Source organism: Sycon ciliatum, chromosome 6 (genome assembly GCF_964019385.1).
Source record: "Sycon ciliatum chromosome 6, ocSycCili1.1, whole genome shotgun sequence".
In the NCBI taxonomy this organism is placed as follows: Eukaryota; Metazoa; Porifera; class Calcarea; order Leucosolenida; family Sycettidae; genus Sycon; species Sycon ciliatum.
In genome coordinates this window covers 30,337,744-30,351,344 of record NC_088648.1, presented here as the reverse complement: position 1 = coordinate 30,351,344, position 13,601 = coordinate 30,337,744, and the positions used below count along the sequence as shown (strand labels likewise).

Sequence of the window (13,601 nt, the reverse complement as noted above, 5' to 3'; positions counted from 1 at the left end):
GTCCCGCATAAAAAATTCTGATAATTTGAACCTCGAACTGGATATGCCCGGTTAATTCGAAGTCCCACAGATTCCACTTACATAGAAAATGTGTGGGATTTGTGCTGGTAATTCGAAGTTAGCAAAGTGTAATTCGAAGTTCACTGTACATTGTACTGGTCAGTTCAGTTTGCATGGGCAGTCTGCGCCGGTCAGTTCAGTATCTGCGAAATCTGTGTCTCAGGTCCATAGCGCAACTCTGCATGATCATGAGAGCATTTTGACATACATATTGTGTTGTGGGTTCATGTTTGGATAATTAGAATGTCCGGATAATTAGAAGTTTTTTCCTGGCATTTTGAGGTTCGAATTATCAGGATTCCACCTGTATGTGGTATGAGCTTCTGTCACAGTATCTGTGCTTGTGCAGCTAGATTGCGCACAAAAAATGCCGTCCTTGCATCATGTGTCGCGCAGGCCAGGCCACATTATGTACATGTGCATGAGTGTGCTGGTCCCCACATGCACAGTCAGTGCAGCACATTTTTTTTCTTTTTTTCTTCCAGACTCCTGAATCGTATGCGCGCGGGTGACGAGAAACATAGAAATGAAAACGTGTGGCCTTACAAAGAACGGTCCAAAAAGCTAGGAGCTAGTACCCATCAGAACCAGCGTGCAGGGCACCGCTAGGCCAGTGCAGCCAAGAGAACACTGGAATGGTGCGGAACTACTTGTGTATGTCAACAGACGGAATGCAAAGGACGCTGCAACTCAGGCCACCAGGACTCGGTATCTATTCTTCCAAGACCTCAGGCCAGGTAGGCGGTGGCATGGTGAAAGCGCTGCTCTGCGTCTCGGACGTGATCGAATCCCAGTTAGCGCCAGCGTCACCGCCTTTGCTGGGGGCGCTTTCGTCGTCGTCGTGCACGACGTCGAGAGATTCGCGAGTAGCGGCGGTGTTGGCATAGGCTGAGGAGCTGCGGTCTGGCCTGGTGTACCACGTTATGTCCAGGTCGGTGTCGCTTTCGCCAAACTCGCGCTCCGACTCGTTATAACCGGCGGCCACCTCTGGGAGGGGTGACTCGATCGGTGTCGCCATGGTGGTCCCCGAATCGCACTGGGCCTTCACGAGGTGCCGCTGACCTGCACCCGCCGTCTCAGTGTCATTCGTGTGGGCGACTGCTGATTGCTCGCTGATAACCGACATCGAACTCGGAGCCCCGGACACTGTGAAGAATTGCTTGGAGCTTAGCTGGCCCGACAAGAGCGGCTTGGCCAGTTGTCTTGGCGAGAATGACGATGATGACGCTGACGCACGGTGCTTCACTATCCGTCTGCAGTAGAGTGCGAGCATGGTGAGAAGCGCTCCGGACAGGAACGCTGCCACCACTACAGGTATGAACACAGCTGTAGTGATACCAGCAGCACCTGAGAGAGAGAGAGAGAGAGAGAGAGAGAGAGAGAGAGAGAGAGAGAGAGAGAGAGAGAGAGAGAGAGAGAGAGAGAGAGAGAGAGAGAGAGAGAGAGAGAGAGAGAGAGAGAGAGAGAGAGAGAGAGAGAGAGAGAGAGAGAGAGAGAGAGAGAGAGAGAGAGAGAGAGAGAGAGAGAGAGAGAGAGAGAGAGAGAGAGAGAGAGAGAGAGAGAGAGAGGGGGGGGGGAGGGAGGGAGGGAGGGAGGGAGGGAGGGAGAGAGAGAGAGAGAGAGAGAGAGAGAGAGAGAGAGAGAGAGAGAGAGAGAGAGAGAGAGAGAGAGAGAGAGAGAGGGAGAGAGAGCACATACACAGACAGACAAACAGGCAGACAGACACACACACACGCACACACACACACACACAGAAACAGGGACAGAGAATCAACAAAATGAGCTCCGCGTACTCCATGTGGGAGTGGAGGCCTGATCATCAGATGTTTTTGGGACGAGTACCTTAGTATTCTGCAGAAGAATAGGCCATGTAGACCGATCAAGAGCGAGAAAGACAAGTAAAAAAACTGAGGAACGTTCTACCAGTTTTAGCCCTTACCCGCGGGGCAAGCGGTGACAGTGGCAAACGTTGCTTGGTCGGCAGTGGCCGGGGCGGCAGTGGCATTGGTCGGGGCGGCAGTGGCATTGGTCGGGGCGGCAGTGGCATTGGTCGGGGCGGCAGTGGCATTGGTCGGGGCGGCAGTGGCATTGGTCGGGGCGGCAGTGGCATTGGTCGGGGCGGCAGTGGCATTGGTCGGGGCGGCAGTGGCATTGGTCGGGGCGGCAGTGGCATTGGTCGGGGCGGCAGTGGCATTGGTCGGGGCGGCAGTGGCATTGGTCGGGGCGGCAGTGGCATTGGTCGGGGCGGCAGTGGCATTGGTCGGGGCGGCAGTGGCATTGGTCGGGGCGGCAGTGGCATTGGTCGGGGCGGCAGCAATAGCAGTGGTAGTGGTGGCCTGATCAGAGGTGATGGTGGGGCTGCTGGTGACTCCATCATTGATGGCGAACAGTGCGTGACAGGTTGCATGCGATATGGTGCTAGTCGCTGCCAAACATTGGGCTAGGTCTGCAAGATTGGCAGAAAACAGAACAATTAATACATGTGTACATGAATGTATCACGTGATGTCACAAATGTGAATACAGACTTTGCAGTTAGCATCATGGCATGGTAACACAGTAACATTAACACTCTACAATCTACATTGATGTGCCGCTCCCCCCCCCCCCCCCTCCGCCCCTCACGTACCCTTCCACTCCCTCACGTTCTCTCACATCCTCTCCCGTCCCCTCATGTCCTCTGCCACCCCCTCCCCTGTCCTCTCCCACCCCTTCTCCGTCCTCTCCCACCCCTTCCCCCGTCCTCTCCCACCCCTTCCCCCATCCTCTCCAACTCCCACCCCCTCCCCCATCCTCTCCCACTCCCACCCTCCGCCCGTCCTCTCCCACCCCTCCCCCGTCCTATCCCACCCCTCATGTCCCCTGCCCTCCCCCCCCCCCCCACAGTAGAGATCATCTTACCAGAAATTATTTGAACGGTGAAGACAGTTTCTACTGTCCCTAGAGAATTAGCAGCGCTGCAGCGGTAGTCTCCGCCGTCGTCGGCTCTTGCCTCCATGATGAATATCACACGAGACCGGTCGAGCAGTTGAATTCGGGACGACGCCTGAACAGGCACGCTCGCGTTGCCACCCGTTTCGCTACTATGGGCCCAGGTGACGGCGGGCGTGGGCTCCACTGTCAGGTCGGCGTCGCAGCGGAGTACCAGCGGTGCGTGGACCACAGTCTCGACGGCACTCCGCTCCGGCGACAGCGGCGAGACTATCCTCGGCAAGCTCTGCACCGCGAGGAAGTACTGGTCAGCGTTGCAGGAGTACACGCCATGCTCAGCGGTCGATACATTGGTCAGAGTAAGCTCTCTGGTCGGCGTACTAGACACACGTGATCCATTCGCGTACCTATCATCAGAAGATGATACAGCACAATAAGGGGCAGATGGGAAACGCCGTACAGAACATTAATAAAGAAGATAGGGACTTTGGGGCGATACCGCATCACTAAAACGATGCAAACCGGAATTGGATCGTGACGGCAACCCAAGTTGCACTCTCTGGTCTTCATGGGACCAGTCACTGCCCGTATCTCAGATTTGCCCGTATCTCAGATTTGCCCGTATCTCAGATTTGCCCGTATCTCAGATTTGCCCGTATCTCAGATTTGCCCGTATCTCAGATTTGCCCGTATCTCAGATTTGCCCGTATCTCAGATTTGCCCGTATCTCAGATTTGCCCGTATCTCAGATTTGCCCGTATCTCAGATGTGCCCGTATCTCAGATTTGCCCGTATCTCAAGACAACTCATCTACCATGTACTGTATCATAACATCCTTTTTTGAAGAAATTTATTTGGCACTCATTGCACATGTTCAGGTTACAGGAAGAATCCATTGATAAAAAGGTGTGGATTTCACAGGTTGGCAGTGACAAATAAGCACTCGGGGGGGGGGGGGGGTTGAACTTTTTTCGTATGCACACTGTGCATACGAAAAAAAAGTTCAACCCCCCCCCCCCCTCCCCCCGTTCTTCGGCGCCTGACCGTACTGTACATATAGTATCATTGTAAGTGTAATCACCCGGGTCTTTTCGACAGCCTGACCAAGTGTCTGCACCCACCACCAAGAGTACGTAACACCCCGAGAGTGTGCAGCTGCCACATACCCTGCTGTTCCGACAGAATTTCAAGTTGACGTCATTATTTATGATGCAATGCTCCCTGCACCAATGATTTACAACATGTGTACGGGTGTACAGGTGTCAACGCATTACACCTTTTTTTTGCAATAATTTGTACAGGATCAGATGGGCTTTGGTCCACCACAGGTTCCGGATTCGTCTGGTAATCCGTGTACAGTGCGCATTGCATCATAAACATGACGTCATCTTGAAATTCTGCCGGGACAGCACACATAGACGAGTTGCACACTCTGGGGGGGGGGGGGGGGGGGGAGGGGGTATGGACTCCTACCGACATCAATTCTAATCAAGTACACCAGTACAAGGCGTGCGTTCTCACCATATATAGGGTGATACACCACTGCATGTAAGAGTAATGTTCGCTCCCTGCTGTACACGGTGAATCACTGTGTTTTTCGGATCACTGTCTGCTCAGGAAAAACGAAGAACACAGGCAGACGGAGAGACAGACAGACATTATGGATAGACAGACATACATTATGTATAGACAGACATACATTATGTATAGACAGACATGCATTATGTATAGACAGACACGGGGGCAGATGCAGATGCAGACTGACACAGAGAGGTAGGGGGCAGACGCACTGACGGAAAGGCGTACAGGAAGATGTACAAACATGGAGACAGATAGACAGACAGAAAGAAAGACAGAAAGACAGACAGACAGACAGACAGACAGAAAGACAGAAAGACAGAACAATGAATGCATGTTGTGTGCATGAACGTATCACGTGATGTCAGAAACGTGAATACAGACTTTGCAGTTAGCATCATGCCATGGCACCACAGTAACATTAACACTCTACAATCTACATTGATGTGCCGCTCCTCCCCCCCCCCCTCCACCCCTCATGTACCCTTCCACTCCCTCACATTCTCTCCCACCCCTCATGTCCCCTCCCCTCCCCCCCCCCATAGTAGAGATCATCTTACCAGAAATTATTTGAACGGTGAAGACAGTTTCTACGGTCCCTAGAGAATTAGCAGCGCTGCAGCGGTAGTCTCCGCCGTCGTCGGCTCTTGCCTCCATGATGAATATCACACGAGACCGGTCGAGCAGTTGAATTCGGGACGACGCCTGAACAGGCACGCTCGCGTTGCCACCCGTTTCGCTACTATGGGCCCAGGTGACGGCGGGCGTGGGCTCCACTGTCAGGTCGGCGTCGCAGCGGAGTACCAGCGGTGCGTGGACCACAGTCTTGACGGCACTCCGCTGCGGCGAGACTATCCTCGGCAAGCTCTGCACCGCGAGGAAGTACTGGTCGGCGTTGCAGGAGTACAAGCCATGCTCAGCGGTCGATACATTGGTCAGAGTAAGCTCTCTGGTCGGCGTACTAGACACACGTGATCCATTCGCGTACCTATCATCAGAAGATGATACAGCACAACAAGGGGCAGATGGGAAACGCCGTACAGAACATAAATAAAGAAGATAGGGACTTTGGGGCGATACCGCATCACTAAAACGATGCAAACCGGAATTTGATCGTGACGGCAACCCAAGTTGCACTCTCTGGTCTTCATGAAGGCTGGGCGGTAGTATCAGCCTCTGGTCTTCATGAAGGCCGGGTGGTAGTATGACGATTTTGAATGCCACACTTTGTTACCGGCATGGTGAACAAGGACGGGCAGAGAGCGCATGAGTTGATGGTGTGGAGTGCGGCTATGAAGGCTGTTCTTTTTCATTTACTGATTTAACTACACTCGGACGTCGCTTATCCGGGCACCTTGGGACCAGGCACTGCCCGTATCTCAGATTTGCCCGTATCTCAGGATAACTCATCTACCATGTATCAGTGTCTGCTCCAGCGCCGGGTGAGCCGGGTAATCCACCCGGTTGGGCGGAGCTTGGACCCGGTTGAAAATATAGTACCGGGTCACCTGTGACCCGGCTGGTAGAGGGGACGGTTTCAAATAGGACACCGGTTGCAAACCGGAACGGACTCAATATTCACTTTCTCTCTTGGTATTTTGATTAGAAAACATATGTCACAGTGAGACTACGATGTGTTATACTCCGAGCCAAAATGTCATGGCTCTGCGATGACCAGAAGCGCCATATCAAGCAGGTGAGTTTTTGACGTGTTGCTTCGCACTGCGACTTGAGTTTTACGACTTTCGAAAAATCAACTCCTTGTCGCAGGTAAACAGCGGCTCGCCTCTCGCCAATAAAGCACCGCATACCAATCAAAACTAATGGAAGCACACACAAGGCTTATTGTTACTCTGTACTGGCCGTCGTGGAGCGATAGCAATTACCTAATTTCAGACCCAGAGTGAATTTGACGTGCACTCTAAAACGTGTCCGGTTTGGAGCCACCTCTGATTTGAACTTTTTTGAAGCGAAAAATTGGGCAACTTGGAGGCAATGGGTCAACACAAACGAGTGGCTCAGTTCGATTGACTCTGGCCCCAGAGCAAACTTCAACATGCCAGTTTCCTTCCACAAACATATTTCGAGTGAAAAATCAACGCTGGTGATCGGTTTGGGTCTATACAAATTTGGCTGTCAAAACGTCCCGGTATCGAGCCGTCTCCTCTACTTTACACTTTCGAACTTTGAAAGGACTGACTACATGTCCATGGCTTGTATGTGTCAGATACAGTGTACTGTACAAGCAGAAATATTCGTCTGGAATTTAATTTCGTCTTTTTCGTCCAACGAGCTGTTGGACTAAATTAAATGCCGGACTAATATTGATTTGTCCAGCTTTTCAATACACTCTTATGATCCATGGACGAAATTTACAACCGGACGAACTCCCTTTCTTTGGAGTTGGACGAAATTATTGACCGACGAAATTTTCTGCTTATACAGTACATGTTCTTCTTCTTCTTCCGTAATTTTCTAATTTCTGTCCTCCCTTTTCTAAATGCGGCTTATCCATTCCCCCAGTTTTTCGGCGCCTGACCGTACTGTACATGTAGTATCATTGTAAGTGTAGTCACCCAGGTCTTTTCGACAGCCTGACCAAGTGTCTGCACCCAACACCAAGAGTACGTAACACCCCGAGAGTGTGCAGCTGCCACATACCCTGCTGTTCCCACAGAATTTCAAGTTGACGTCATTATTTATGATGCAATGCTCCCTGCACCAATGATTTACAACATGGACTCCTACCGACACCAATTCTAATCAAGTACATCAGTACAAGGCGTGCGTTCTCACCATATATAGGGTGATACACCACTGCATGTAAGAGTAATGTTTGCTCCCTGCTGTACACGGTGAATCACTGTGTTTTTCGGATCACTGTCTGCTCAGGAAAAACGAAGAACACAGGCAGACGAAGAGACAGACAGACAGACATTATGGATAGACAGACATACATCATAGTATGTATAGACAGACATACATTATGTATAGACAGACATACATTACACACTGTTGTGAATTCCAGCAGAAATCCAAGAGAGCTCGATACCGGGAAGGTAGAGCCGTGACACACTAGTCAGAACAACAGATGGCTTGACCAGTTACAACTTATCACCTGATGAGTGCCTGAGATGGCATGAAACTTTAAGTTGTGACTGATCACGCCATCTGTTGTTCTGACTAGTGTGACAGACATGCATTATGTATAGACAGACATACATTACGTATAGACAGACACGGGGGGCAGATACAGGAAGATGTACAAACATGGAAACAGATAGATAGACAGACAGACAGACAGACAGACAGACAGACAGACAGACAGACAGACAGACAGACAGACAGACAGAAAGACAGACTGGCAGTTGTACAGGCAGATGCACATACACACATGCACATACACACACACAGACAGATATCACAGTCACTGTGACATGAAGCTGTCGACGGACGTGAATGAACGTTGACTCGACATGAGAATGTGTACATCTGCAGTACGCTGATCTGTCATGCACACGACCGGCTGTGAGCTATTATGGCGTTGTCTAGCCTGCACACTTACCAACAAGGCTGAGCTGTGCGGGTTGACTGTACGCAAATCCCACTGAGCTCTTGGCCACACATCTGTAGACATCGGCATAGGCACTGCTAGCAAAGCGTAAGGCTAGAGTGCTACTGTTAACGCCGTCCGTCACGAAGTATTCCGTCTGCTGGTCCGCAGCGGTGGGCAGCATGCGGCCATCTCTCTGCCATTCGTACCACACTGGAGGGTAACCAGCGGCCCGGCACGACATGGCTGCCGGCTGGGCGAGGAACGTGAGCACGTCCTGTGGACTGGACACGATGTACGGTGTCACTGTTGAGCACGTGTGTGCGTGTGTGTGTGTGTGTGTGCGTGTGTGTGTGTGTGTGCGTGTGTGTGTGTGTGCGTGTGTGTGTGCATGTGTGTGCGTGTGTGGGTGGGTGAGAGAGAGTGTGTGTGTGTGTGTGTGTGAGAGAGAGAGAGTGTGTGTGTGTGTGTGTGTGTGTGTGTGTGTGTGTGTGTGTGTGTGTGTGTGTGTGTGTGTGTGTGTGTGTGTGTGTGTGTGTGTGTGTGTGAAAGAGAGAGCAAATTAGAGAGAGAATTAGAGAGAGAGAGAGAGAGAGAGAGAGAGAGAGAGAGAGAACGAGAGAGAACGAGAGAGAGAACGAGAGAGAGAAAGAGAGAGAAAGGGAGGGGGGGGAGAAGGAAAGAGATGGAGATAGAAAGAAAATCGAATCGAATGAAGGATAAACAAACAGAAAGGAGAAGTGCACAGAGGAATCAAACACATGCACACACACAATCCTCCCGCTTAAAACCTGCACACCAAGAGCGCGTAAATAGCTTGCAGCAATGCAGATCAGCCTGCATTGTATATGTTTGGTGATACGCATACAGCGCACATTGCATCATCAAGATGAGGTCGACTTGAAATTCTTACGACCTTTGCTGATGATATCTGTATGGTCGAACCTGCTGTCCGCAGGAACATTTTGTTTGCCAATAACCCTTATGCACATTGACGTCACAAACGAAATCCCGTAGAATCCTGCAGACCCTGTTGGGTGTTGAATGTGTAGGACCCTATTGTGTTATCTATATTTTCCACTACAAAACCTTCCCTTCTGGCAATTCATGCAAGAACAATTTTTGGACGATCTAGCTAGTCATTAGTTCCATCCAAACTGATGAAGCTGGAGAAGCGACTGTCTGCCAAGTCAGTATTGGGCTAAAATGGTCAAATGTGCATGTACAGCACACAATGAACACCCAACCGTGCAGCCGGTACACACCTACGCCAGGCTACGGGAATTCATACATCTCTACGAGATGATGCAATGTGCATAATGACTATACCTACAAGAATGTGGAGACGTGTTGCTGGTATGAACGAGGTCGGCCAGAGAGCGCAGGTGTGGAGTTTGAACAAATCTTAACGCAATTGTTTTGCTGGAACAACACCCATACTCTTAGGGCCTGGTCAGACTGCGGCAAATTTTGGTTGCCTGACGAAAAAAGAAAAGCATCCAGAATTAGACTCGCGATCACACTACACATGTGGGGAGAACGAAAATTCAAACTTCATTTCGAGCGTCAAGTGGTAATCTCCACGAACGATGTCAAATTCCTTCACCTTGGGGATTGCCAACACCTTCAGTGCAATCCTTGCAACCATCCTTATGAGTTTTGTTGTTGTCCGTGGCCAATTAGCTCCTCGATATCGAGATGAAAAAATAAGTGAATATCAGCGTCAATGGCGTATCAGCGTCAAACTTCTGTTGGAGCGGAAAAGCGTGGTCCGTTCTTGCTTTTTCTTTGGAGCGTCAACTCCCGCTTTTGCCGCTCTGGCGGCAAGTTACTATGGAGATTCGGATTATAATCCTAGGATTATTTCGATTTTGCCGCAGTCTGACCAGGCCCTTACTGTCTTAGGGCTATGTACATGTGAGGAGCTCCATTGCAAAACCCTGGTTATCCATTTCATCACTTTTCGTCTAATGGCCGAATGCAATTAACTTTATGCGTGATTCGTATCTGAACCAAAATTTGGCCGACAGTTTTGAAGTGGTTGTAGTCCGATTTTGGATGTGAAATTCTGCCTGAAGGTGCCCCATGACCTTTTGACCATACTGATCCCAAATTTTCCAAATTTTCACATCTTCAAATTTGGCGCGTACAGCGTTTTGCAATCAAACTCCTTGTACTCTTGACTTGTCCCGGAAAGAAGAGCAGCATAGCAGCCCTCAGCTCACAATGCACACCGCTTACCTTGCAGTTCCGCAAAGTCGGATAGACTGGTGCGCATGTGTACTGAGTTCTGCGTCATGCCGCTAGCAATGCAGCGGTACAGACCTCCGTGACGCTCTGTCACGTTCCGCAGGGTCAGCGTGCTGCCGCGGCTGTGCACACCGCCCGTAACGACGGACACGTCCGCACGAGCAGCGTCCACGCGAGCGACCCGCGAGCCCCTGGAGAACTCCCACGCGTAGCTGACTGGGGATGCGCCGTTGGGTGCGTAGCAGGTGAAGGTGACGGTGCCGCCCGCGTGAGAGGTGACGTTTTGCGGCTGCTCCGTCAAGTGCACTGCACACGGGGGGGGGGGGGGGGGGAGGGAGGGAGAGGGGAGGGGAGGGGGGGGGGAACAAGGGAAGACCACGGCAGTGTACAAACCATTCAATCAAATCACGGCACACAGCGGGGAAAACAAGGACCCTGAAGCCTTTGTCGTAGCCGAAAAACAGACATGAACGGAACCTTTTCACTCACAGATGCGTAGCGCTCAATTCTGAGTACTATGCGAGCTCTATGGCCGAATATCACACATATAAACATATGGACTCGGATGGAGAGCCAAGGATTAATTTATAGAAGAAAAAAGGACCAAGGAACTACAAGTTACGCCATAATGTCCACTAACACCACCAGCTACTAAAAAAAAGTCGTGCTATGTTATTGCATTAGCTGATTGTTTAGTAACTGGTGGTGTTAGTGGACATTATAGCATAACTTATAGTTCCTTGGTCCTTTTTTCTTCTTCTTCTATAAAATTAATATTCGTAGGTATAAAATTAATATTAAGTAAAAAGTAATGTAAAAATGGATGAAAAAATATCGTTCCGCAAATTTTCCAGGAAGGTTGTAAGTAAGTTGGTCGCGCCTCATCTCAAACGCTTTGGCTTTCTCCACAGGACAAGAGCTGCTATGCTTGTCATCTGCTAGCTCTGGGTGATTTCTACTTCACCACCAACGCAGTAAGAACACGCGATCGTTGCGAGGTCGGTTGATTACCGTCGGCGGAATCACCTCGATCTTGAAATGAACTTTTTTTTTAAGCCGTGGGATGCCCATTCATTTTAGCTGTGTGGTCACTGCTCATGCAGGTGTACTATCACGTCGAGCGTGCACTCTTTTTCAGCATCACTGGTACAGTAGCTGCACGTGCATCGCTACAAAAACACTCCAGACTTCAGTGTAGGTCTACATGCAGATTCTACACGTACACAGGCCTTGTTGCAGGTACTAGTAGTACTGAGTGTCTCAGCTGGTGACTATATACCCCGTTCTATATCAAACGTGAAACTGCGACAATTTTGATGATGCGGAGGAAGTATAATCCTTGGTTCTACATCCGAGTTTCATGGAGATTACAAAAATTGCGGGGACTTTGCAACAACAGTGCGTGGGCCCATCTACCGGCTTGATTGCCAGAAACCTGTCTATTTCTCATAAAGAAGAGTATTGAGAGGTGGAAAAATGAATTTTACGTTCATGTGTGCATGTTAGTGTGTGTGTGTGGCGCGGTGTGGTGTGATGTGTGTGTGTGCGTGTGCGTGTGTCTGTGTGTATTCACGTGTGTGTGTATTCATGTGTGCGTGTATTCATGAATGTGTATGTATGTATGTATGTATGTGTATTCATGTGTGTGTGTGTGTGTGTGTGTGTGTGTGTGTGTGTGTGTGTGTGTGTGTGTGTGTGTGTGTGTGTGTGTGTGTGTGTGTGTGTGTGTGTGTGTGTGTGTATGTGTGTGTGTGTGTGTGTGTGTGTGTGTGTGTGTGTGTGTGTATGTGTGTGTGTGTGTGTGTATGTGTGTGTGTGTGTATGTGTGTATTGGTGTGCAGTGTATGTGTATGTGTGCGCATGTGTGTGTGTGTGTAGGTGCGTGAGTGTGTATAATTATGCACATGCAGCAACAGCAAAAGAAACTTCAGCAGCAGCGCCAACCTGTTTCATTAAGATCATAACGAGGACACTGCCAATCCCTCTCGTTATGGAGAACGCTGCGACCACTGTCAGAACACGCACATTGAAACAGGAAAATTGTACAGGAAATTTGGGTGGCGAAGAACGACGGGGGGGGGGGGGGAGGGGAAGGAGGGAGGGGGGGGGGAGAGGTAGTCTACTTCAGACCAGCAGTGTTTCTTATAATTATGGCGACGTCATCAATCTGATTCTGGGCTCGTGCATGCGCACGTGGCCACCATGCATGCGGTGCTAAAACAGAAAAAGGTTCCCGGCTGTCCCGCTGGCAACGCTGCTTACAAGAAGGAGAAGAGGATGAGTGATTCGTTGCAACTCAGAGCTCCACACACTAAAGATCGCCTGGAATTGTAGTGCGTGGAACTCCGAGTTTCAATGAGTTCTTCATCCTCTTCACCTTGTTGCACACAGTGTTTCCGGAAGCACATGAAAATCACACGCACGGTCATAAATCTTCGGTTTCAGCCGGGCACTTTCTTAGATGTCAGTGACTTTCTACGACTTTCTAAACTGGGTGTTTGCCACCAGCAAAGCAGCCACTCTTACTAGTCCACAGTGTATGTCGGAATAATTGGGCGGTCGGGGGTCGGGGGGGGGGGGATATCTGGGGCCAGATTTGGTTCTGCCATTACCATTGTGTGTGTGTGTGTGTGCGTGCGTGTGTGTGTGTGAGTGTGTGTGTGTGTGTGTGCGTGCGTGCGTGCGTGTGTGTGTGTGCGTGCGTGCGTGTGTGTGTGTGCCGGGAAGGGGAGGAGGGCAGGGAGTGGGAGGGGAGTAGGAGGGGAGGGGAGAAGGGGGGGGGGAAGTGAGAGGGGAGGGGGAGAAGGGGGGTGGGGAAGGGGGGTAATAGTGTCCAGTGGCGGGTTTGGGGGGGGGGGGCGGGGGCGCGCGCCCCCCCCCCCCCCCCTCAAAAATTTCGACCAAGGTTTCGAAAAATAATAGGCAGGGCGCCGGGTCGAGCTAGACTATAACCAGGGAGTAGTACAATACCGGTATTGTACTACTCCCTGACTATAACCAAGAGTACATAACCCCTATCAAGAGTACATAACCCGGGGTTATGTACTCTTGCTATAACCAAGAGTACATAACCCCCAAGAGTGTGCAACTCCAGCTATGGGGTCTGCGACGGCAAAACTTCACATCACGTGATGAACCCGTACACATTTGCACTCTGTGCATGATAGATACAGGGTTGTACGCAGCCCAGCTTTGGGTACAACTCTCTTGTGGTCACTTTGCACTGTTTG

At 50.5% G+C, this 13,601-nt stretch overlaps 1 protein-coding gene and 1 long non-coding RNA gene across 2 annotated transcripts in view; both read right to left on the bottom strand.

Annotated features, from left to right (window-relative positions):
- Positions 1-605: 605 nt before the first annotated feature.
- LOC135820203 (hemicentin-2-like) lies at positions 606-10,587 on the bottom strand. The gene is made up of 8 exons (XM_065333515.1): positions 10,363-10,587; positions 8,134-8,427; positions 7,365-7,452; positions 5,129-5,556; positions 4,512-4,599; positions 2,961-3,397; positions 2,000-2,506; positions 606-1,407 (listed from the first exon to the last, which is right to left on the bottom strand). Exons 1-8 carry the CDS (start codon positions 10,418-10,420, stop codon positions 773-775), a joined length of 2,535 nt encoding a protein of 844 aa, XP_065189587.1. The 5' UTR covers positions 10,421-10,587; the 3' UTR covers positions 606-772.
- LOC135818941 (uncharacterized) overlaps positions 10,586-13,601 on the bottom strand; it is a 5,505-nt gene continuing 2,489 nt past the window's right edge. Inside the window, exons 2-3 of the long non-coding RNA XR_010553831.1 lie at positions 12,316-12,380; positions 10,586-10,677 (exon numbers count right to left, since the gene is read on the bottom strand). This is a non-coding gene — a long non-coding RNA (uncharacterized LOC135818941). The remainder of the gene's footprint in view (positions 10,678-12,315; positions 12,381-13,601) is intronic.